The sequence below is a fragment of the Aethalodelphis obliquidens genome, unplaced genomic scaffold (assembly GCF_003676395.1).
Source record: "Aethalodelphis obliquidens isolate GAN/ISIS:26980383/991018 unplaced genomic scaffold, ASM367639v1 scaffold69, whole genome shotgun sequence".
NCBI classification, from domain to species: domain Eukaryota; kingdom Metazoa; phylum Chordata; class Mammalia; order Artiodactyla; family Delphinidae; genus Aethalodelphis; species Aethalodelphis obliquidens.
The window spans coordinates 911535-920418 of NW_020838013.1; the positions used below are offsets into that span (position 1 = coordinate 911535).

The 8884-nt window shown below is 50.5% G+C and overlaps 1 protein-coding gene across 14 annotated transcripts in view; it reads right to left on the bottom strand.

Moving 5' to 3' along the window:
- AHNAK (AHNAK nucleoprotein) overlaps positions 1–8884 on the bottom strand; it is a 76960-nt gene that overhangs the window by 48639 nt on the left and 19437 nt on the right. For 3 of the 14 annotated variants that reach the window (XM_027090043.1, XM_027090044.1, XM_027090048.1), the window contains one exon: positions 4717–8775. The exons of 3 other annotated variants lie outside the window; for them this stretch is intronic. In XM_027090043.1, coding sequence (XP_026945844.1) covers positions 5555–8775 — 3221 coding nt within the window. In that variant the 3' untranslated portion in view covers positions 4717–5554. Of the gene's footprint in view, positions 1–4716 lie in introns of those variants that run through there. 8 more of the 14 variants (XM_027090052.1, XM_027090051.1, XM_027090049.1 and 5 more) reach the window with 5 other exon arrangements.

Below are 8884 nucleotides of genomic sequence, written 5' to 3' on the forward strand. Positions count from 1 at the left end.
AGAGAGAGAGAGAGAGAGAGAGAGAGAGAGAGAGAGAGAGAGAGAGATTAAAACCAACAAGGTAAAACTGGGAAATCTAAGTGAAAGTTATATGGTTATTCACTGTGTCATTCTTGCAACTTCTCTGTAGCTCTGAATTCAAAATAAATACACTGTAGGGCTTCCCTGGTGGCCCAGCGGTTGAGAGTCCGCCTGCCGATGCAGGGGACACGGGCTCGTGCCCCGGTCCGGGAAGATCCCACATGCCACGGAGCGGCTGGGCCCGTGAGCCATGGCCGCTGAGCCTGCGTGTCCGGAGCCTGTGCTCCGCAACAGGACAGGCCACAGCAGTGAGAGGCCCACGTACCACAAAAATAAATAAATACACTGTCAAAAAAAAAAGGAACGTCAGTTACAAGCTGAGCAGCATCTCTCACGTCACAGCTAACACGCAATGCCAGAGAGCTAAGATGGGACTTGAGAAATGAGACGCACGTGCCAGCAACGTGCAAAGTCCTGGGGGTGCAGTGCCTTGGCTTTGGGCCACTAGAGACATAGCAGTATTTCAACAGTGCTGTTGCTCAAAACATTTGAGTTGGTTTACCAGCCACATGGGAAAATTAGTTGCGCTACATTATAATCATGCCTTGTTTTTGACCCCAAACAGCCCCATCCACCTAATTAACCAGCCTTGCTTCTGAAAAGATCATAGACTATTGGAACTGGCAAGGGCCTTAGAGAATGCATGCCTTATCCATGTTACAAATGAGTAAACCGAGGCTCAAAGAGGGGCCTTCACTTGTTCAAGGTCATGGCGAATCGCACTTACTCCCAGGCTAGTGGTCTTTTCAGAGTTTTGTCCTGGGAACCCTGGAGGATCTTCCAGGCCCTTTGGCCATTTGCAGGCCTCAAGAGAGGAAGATTTGTGCTTCCCCAAGGAAATTGTTCCTTTTTTAAATGCACAAGTGATGTTGAGAGTAGTTCCAAAAGAGAGGGGACAAAAATATTCTTAACAGTAAAATTTTCACAGAAGTGTAGCACCTCCCGAGTATAAGTGTGTTTGTTTAAAACAAAAATTGTCGTATTACTTTATGATCATACCTTAGCTACATCCCACATAACCGTGGCTATTTTAAGAAACCTCAATACATAGAAAGTCACACTTGCCAAACAGAAAAATGAGGATGAGGGCATTGTTCCGGTCGTTCTCTATCTCGCCATCCACCCTGAGACCCCTTCTCCGTGCTTCTCTGCCCTGCTCTGTGCCTGCGGAAGGCCGATCCCTCTACCCGCAAGTTCTGGGCTCGGGACTTCCCCGGTGGCGCAGCGAGTAAGACTCAGAATGCAGGGGGCCCGTGTTCGACCCCTGGTCAGGGAACTAGAGCCAACATGCGTGCCGCAACTAAGTTCACATGCCACAACTAAGGAGCCCGCCTACCGCAGCTAAGACCCGGCACAACCAAATAAATAAACTTTTTTTTTAAAAGAAAAGACCTGGGCTGGCTTGCCCTCCAGCGCAAGGCACCAGCAGAAGGAAAGGTCAGGGAGCTTCTTCCTGCTTCTCCTGGCAGGCAGTCCTGGCAGATGCTGTGGCCCCTCGTGGCTAGATTCCAGGAATACCATCTCTTCCCAGGCCCCTTCAGGCCCAGGGGTAGCACCAGCCCCCCGCTGTCCCTGGGGGTCTCACCACCCCTTGTTGGCTGCTTGGTCCCGGCCCACTACTGCATGAACGGCCGCCGTTAAATTCTCTGTGGCTGAGTTGTCTTCACGAACGTTTCCCGTAGGGACCCTGACACGTACAGAAATGAGTTTGAGCTGGTGAAAAACATACACTGCCTTTTGTGAGCATGGGGTGCATTTCAACATAATTGAATTGGGGACTTCCCTGGCAGTCCAGTGGTTAAGACTCTGCACTCCCAATGCAGGGGGCTCAGGTTCGATCCCTGGTCGGGGAACTAAGATCTCACATGCCGTGGGGTGTGGCCAAAAAAAGTAAAAAAAAAAAGAAAAAGAATTGAATTTGCCAAACGTCCCCTTAGCCACGCCCACAGTCAGTCACACTGCTTAAAGCAAGGTGCACTGTCAGGCTGCAGGCCCTGCTGTGGCTCCGTGCTGGAACTCCAAGGAAGGACCCAGAACTGGGACCTCAGAGTATTAAGACCTCCTGAATCTGGGCCCTGCAGGACTTCGGGGAATAACTTGGACCATCCCCATCAGGTAGGCGGTGAGAAGGCGTCAGGAAGAACGGAGGAAGGGGGGAACTGAGAGTGAGTGGGCAGAACAAGCGAAGGAAAGCTCGCTGGGATGGGCCCTACATATGCGTCTCCACCCCCTGGCACCTCCTCCATGTTCCCCCTTCCGGTGGTAACAGTCACTGCAGCAGGGAGGGCTCCTGTCCTGTGGTCACTGCCTCCAGCCTGGGCCTGATGTAGGAGGAGGGCAGCTGGGAAGTTTCTCACATTTGAATGGCCTGTTGCCATGTTCCTGATCCATCTGACCCACTACTCCTGACTGTCCCAGCCAATGAGATCTCACCCTGAGAGTCCAGGGAAACATCACCATCATCCTCATCATCCCTGGTAGAAGCGTCACTTACACGTGTGTATTTCCAGTGTTCCAGTGTCCCACATCCATCACATCATTTGGTCTGTGGAGGTCAGCAGAGGAGGATTCTGAGACCAGGGGGGCAGGGACAGCATTTAACCACATGATGCTCTAAAAATACTTGTTGAATGAATGGACGCTGAGGGCCACACTAGTGTACATCACCCCTTCCTCAAGCTAAAAAAAATTTTTTTTAATTGCCATATTATTGGACAATCTGGGTAGTTCTGCCTGGGAGATCTTTCCAGCGTCCCAGTGGGCATCCCCCTGGCTGTGTACACAAGTGCACCGCACTGTCACCCACTTATCCCCCCTCCAGACGCCAGGACCACACATCTGCACACTCTGTCCCACTCCACACTCATCAGCTTCAGAACAGAGAACTGGGATTTGAGCCGTGGTTGAAAGCAGCACACTTGTGGGGTGCCCAGACCTGGTTAGGACGGAAGGCAGCTGCGTGTAGGCACGTGTGCCAGTGGGCGTGTGCACACTCTAGCTTTTCAGTGTGTGTGCAGCGGCTCACACCCACCTCCCTAGGACTCCATGCCCACCCTCACGCTCTCAATAAACAAACATACGGCCGTGACACGAATGCTATACCCTTAAATGCGATGCCCTTGCACAGCAGACAACCCAAACATCTGAACAGACAGACTCTGGGCCTGTGGATGCTACCCCTAGTTTATGGGTGAGGAAACTCTTGCCCAATTCACAAAATCAGCTTTTAAAAAGCCACAGGGGCTGGGGGAGGGATAAATTAGGAGTATGGGATTAATAGATACACACTACTATATATAAAATAGATAACCAACAAGGACCTACTGTATAGCACAGGGAACTATATTCAATATTTTGTAATAACTTATAAGGGAAAAGAATCTGGAAAAGAATATATATCTATATATATTTATTTATTTATTTACATAAAACCGAATCACTTTGCTATACTCCTGAACTAATACAACATTGTAAATCAACTATACTTCAATACATAAATAAAATTTTTAAAAAATATTTTAAAAAGCCACAGGGGATCAAGCACCTCCCTTGCTACCTATCTCTTTCCAAAAGCAAGAGCCACCCGTGAGCTCCAAAGCCCCCCAGGGACACAGGCTCTGCTGGCTGAGGCGGGAGTGGATGAAGCTGGCAAGGGCCCGTCTGAAATCCAAGCGAGGGCAGGTGGATTTCACGCTGGGCAGGAGATCCCGCTGCTCTGCGCTGAGACCCGCAGATAAGCTGGCTCTGGAGAGGGCAGGAGGGGGTTGGAGCTGGTGTCTCCACTCCAGGGCTGATGGGAGAGGTACAGAGCTGCTTCCACTGGCAGAAAGGAAGCAGCTCTGGGGAATGGCAAGGGGGATGAGCTTGGTTCGATCATTTTGGCCTAATAAGGCGCTGCCCTCTGCCCAGCAATGACCAACATCAGAAGCCAGTTTCTAGAAGGTCCCCCCACTCTGTATTGTCTACAGAGCTGTAAATCAGAAGGGGACTTTTGGACGTCCCTGGCGGTCCAGTGGTTAAGGCTCTGTGCTCCCAATGCAGGGGACCCAGGTTCGATCCCTGGTCGGGGAACTAAGATCCTGCATGCCTCAAGGGAAGGCCAGAAAAAAGGGGGTGGGGGAGGGGACTTCTGTCAGAAGAGATTTTTCATAAAGTTTAGCGCTCACGTGGACTAGAAGGAAGCATAAGGACATGTGATTCGAGATCAGCACCCTTATTTCGAAGGGGAAACTGAGGCCCAGAAGGGCAGGTAACGAGGCCAGCCAGCAAACCTACAGCCAAGTTTGGAACAGCTGGCAGGCCTGTGGCCCACGGTCAGATCCCTTTCTGCCATTCCACAGGCCTTTTCTTCCCTTCATGTCTGAACCATGTCTGAATCGTATATTCCTATCTGAGGATGCCGAGTTGGTGGGCAGGTCCTGGGGCTCGGGCTGCCAGCGTGCCCAGCCTCTCTTGATATCTCAGCAATGGTACAACCAGCCTCACCATGAGAATCGAGAAGCAAAGAATCCCTCCCATCACCCACTAATGCAACTAGCAACGCCACTGAGGGGACCCAGTCTGACCTGTCAGGGCTGGGTATGCAGCCTCCCTAGGCCTCATCCTCCCATTACAGAATATAAAAGGCACAGGACATCCGGGTTAATAAACAGCTTTATTTGCCCTTGACAGCATCAATTTTCTTACATTCTCAATTAATTTGCCATTAAAGTGCTGGAAATTTCCTTAATCACGATAACATTTGTTAAAAGAAATCAGAATTAATATCAGGAACGTGGCGATCACAAAGAAAACATTTCTCTTACAACACACAGAATGGAAGGCCCTCGTGTCGAGTCGGTGGGTTGGCTAATTTGCAAACAGACTCTAAATTCCCTCTCATCGCGAGCACCAAACGGGCTGGGACCGCCACCCCCGGGGAAGAAAAAGCAACGCTAAAGAGTTCTAGAAACACCCACACGCCCTGCCTGGCGGCTCCTCTCAGCCATCTTTGGATGTTTCCTGTTTGAGTAGATCCGGACGGCAGGAGAAATGAAGGTCTGGCCCCCCTCTACTGCCTTCTCCACCCCCCACCCTGACTAACAGAAGCCCCAAAAGTCATTACAATGAAAAAGTGGGTTTCCATGACCCCAACGCTAACAATGTTCAGTAAAAATGAGGATAATAAACACAAAAGCTTGCTTAGTAAACAGGAGCTCTCAGCGTTCAATGCAAAAACAAAAACCTGAAATCTTAAGGCAAATACTGTTGACTCTGCACACAGGCTGGACGAAGAACTTAGAACTCTTGACCTATCTGTAAAGCTCCAGGAGGAGCCTAAAGGCGCTGGTCTTTTCAGCGCTCGCCCCTGCCAGAGGCCAGGTGTTTGCGTTACTGCTGAGGCTGTCGGCGGGTTTCTCTTTGGAGTTTATATACAAACTCACCCAAGGCTGATGTATTTTTATACATATATGTACACACACACAGAGGCCTGCTACTCTTTCTTTGTGGAAACTGTCAGCTCCACCTCGGGAAGCTGGATGCCAACCTTAGTCCCACTGTCACTGCTAGAAGATGTCAGTTGGGACTTCTTAGAGGCCAAGGACACTCCACTCCCCTGTAACTTGCCTGCCTCATCATCACTCCCAGTCACCTCATAATGACCTTTGCTCTTTGACCCCAATCCACCAAAGGTACCAAATTTCAGCTTCCCATGTTTCCCTTTGACTTTCCCGCCTTCCAGCAACACTTCCCCACCTTCGAACTCCAAAGTTCCCGGAGGGGTAGAAGATGCAGAATGCTCCCTTTCTTCACTGAAGGAATTTGAGCGGTGCTGTGCCTTCTTGCTTTTGAATAAGGAGAATTTGCCTTTGGGCGAAGACGTTTCGACTTCTGCCTCTCCTTCCAGAGAGCCTAGGCTGGCCTTGGAGCTCTTCAGGTCACCTTTGGACCCTGGAATGGACGCTTCCGGTGAGCCGGTGACACCAGGTTTCCCTTTAGGTTTGGAAAAGTTGAACTTGGGCATTTTGATTTTGGACTTTTTAAGTTTTACATCAGACTCTTCCCACTCGGCCTCTCCGGCACCAGACTGGACAGTGGCCTCCGCTTTAGGGAAGTTAATATCCACCCCTACTTCTCTGCCAACCAGCTCACGGCCAGAGAAGGTGAACTTGGGGATCTTCATCTTGGGGAATGTTACTTTTCCAGATCCGCTTTCCAAGTGACCTTGAGGCCCAGACACGCTCAGCCCAGGACCCTGAAGTCCAATCTGGTCTCCTTTGACACCTCCTTCTATCTTTGGTCCTGAGAAATGAAGTCCTCCGGCAAACTTAAGTGCATCCAGGTTGACAGCAGAGGAGACCTGGGGTCCTTTCCACTCCCCGCCGGAACCTTTGACGCTCACATGCCCCTCACCCAGGCTGATATCTGGGGCACTGACACCCCCTGAAACATCCATGCCTCCTTTGATTTTCGGGCCTTTCAAGCTGACACCAAAATCTGACTCAGGAGATGCCACGTTAAAGGAAGGCCCTTTCATGCCAATGTCAGGAAGGGCCCCGTGGAAACCTATTCCTGAACCTTTCAGATCACCTTTGATTTCAGGACCAGAAATATGCCCGGTTGGGAGTTTCACATTCACACCTGGCAGCTCCACCTCACATCTGGATGACTTAATTCCAGGCGTCTGGAGGTTTCCTTCTAGGCCTTGAACACTGATGCCCGGAAGACCTCCTCCAACTGTGGGGCCTTTCATGTCACCACTGGCCCCGAGGCTGCCTTTTGCTTTTGGTCCTTCCAAGTTCAAGTCCACATCTGGTGCTGAGATTTGAGGGCCAGAGATCTGAGGCCCTTTCAGGTTCGGGCCTCTGAGGTTCAAATCTATGCCGGGCCCCTTTAGTTCTCCAGCGACTTGTGGCCCCTTGACACCGATGTCCAAGTCGGACCCTGGAGCGGAGATGCCAAACTGGGGCAGCTTCATCTTAGGAAGTTTGACACCACCTTCAGGTGTCTCCAAGCTTAGGTCAGGAGCACCTACTGATACTTCAGGACACTTGATGTCACCAGAGACAGCCAGGTCTCCCTGCAGGCTTGGTCCCTTCAGGGTCACATCTTGCGCACCGACATCAAGCATTGCTGTGGCATCAGTTCCAGGCACTTTCATACCATCACCTTCCACCTTCACCTTTCCACCGACACCTCTGAGGTCAAGCCCAGGAGCGTGCACCTTCATGCTGGGAACAGATACATCCAGGCCTCCCTTCAAACTTGGTCCTTTCGAGTTCAGGTCAAGGTCAGGTCCAGAGACTTTTGGCGCAGAGAGGTTCACTGAAGGCAAGTCTATTTTAGGCCCTTTCAGAGACACATCGGGCCCTTCAAGCTTAACATCTGGTGCGCTCAAGCCTCCTTCTAGAGAGGGCAGCTGGACCTCAGTGCCCCCACCCTCCATCTTCACACCAGGGACGCCGATCTTGGGCATCGAAAACTTGGGGAACTTAATTTTCGATTCTGGACCTTGCAGATCTACATCTGGTCCTTCCAGTCCCACACTGGGGACATCACCCTTTATCTTTGGTCCTTTCAAGTTAACATTCACATCAGGGATGGAGACTTGAGGGGCAGAAATGCTGAATGACGGTGCTTTGACTTTAGCATCTGGGCCTTCAATGTTGATGTCAGATGCATCCAAGTTTGCCTGCACCCTGGGGCCTTTCAAGTCGCCCTCTATTTTTGGCCCTGAGACATCCACACCTGGCACCTTGAACTTGGGAGCTTTCAGCTTGATGTCAGGACCTTCCACGTTAATCTCTGGTGAGGAAACATCCAGGTCAGGTGCCTGGATTTCACCCCCCATTTTGGGGCCAGGGAGGGAAGCTTCCGCTTTAAATTTAGGTGACTTAATGTCAAATTCGACATCTGGAAAGTACATTTTTCCAAACATAGGTTTTTTGGTCTTGGGAGATTTCGCGTCGACTTTAAGTGAGGCATCCGGCCCTGCAACGTTGACATCTGCATCAGGAGACTTGAGGCTGGCATCAATCTCACCCCCAGGAGCATTCACATCAAATCCTTGTTTTTTGGCCTTAATTTTAGGACCACTCATGTGAATTTTAGGCATTTTAAACTTACTCTTCTTGCCCTTGCCACCAACACCAATTTCAGGAGCCTCAACACTCAGCTCTGCCTCAGGAACTGTCACATCGAGGGAAGGTGATTTGAAGTCAGCTTTGGGGCTTTTGGCCCCAAACCCAAACTTGGGCTTCTTAAATTTGGGAATTTTCACATCTGGCCCCTCAGTGTTAATATCTGGGCTCTCCACGTGTACATCTAAGCTTGGAGCTTCGAAATCAACTTTGGGTCCCTTGAGGTCCAGTTCACCGCCTTCTAATTTGGGACCAGAAACTCCAATTTTGGGTGCCTTGAGATGCAAATCAGTATCAGGCGCAGTTACTTTAGGGGCAGATATATCCAGTGAGGGCATCTTCAAATGTGGGCCACTGAGTTTGGCATCAGGGCCTTCAAGATCCAGACCTGGACCTTTAAGGTCTACTTTGGGGCCTTTGAAAGTCCCTTCAATCTTAGGGACAGACACATCGAAATCTCCTTTGCCTGTGGATCCTTTCAAATCCAGGTCGACATCAGGCACGGAGATTTTGGGAGCTTTGATGTTCATCTCCGGCATCTTGAACTTGGGGCCTTTCAGTTTCGCATCTGGACCTTCAATATCCACATCTGGAACATCGATGTCCACCTTGGGTCCTGAGACGTCAATGTCAGCCTTAGGCAGGTTCACATCCACTTCTGGGCCCTCTCCTTTGAAGCCAGG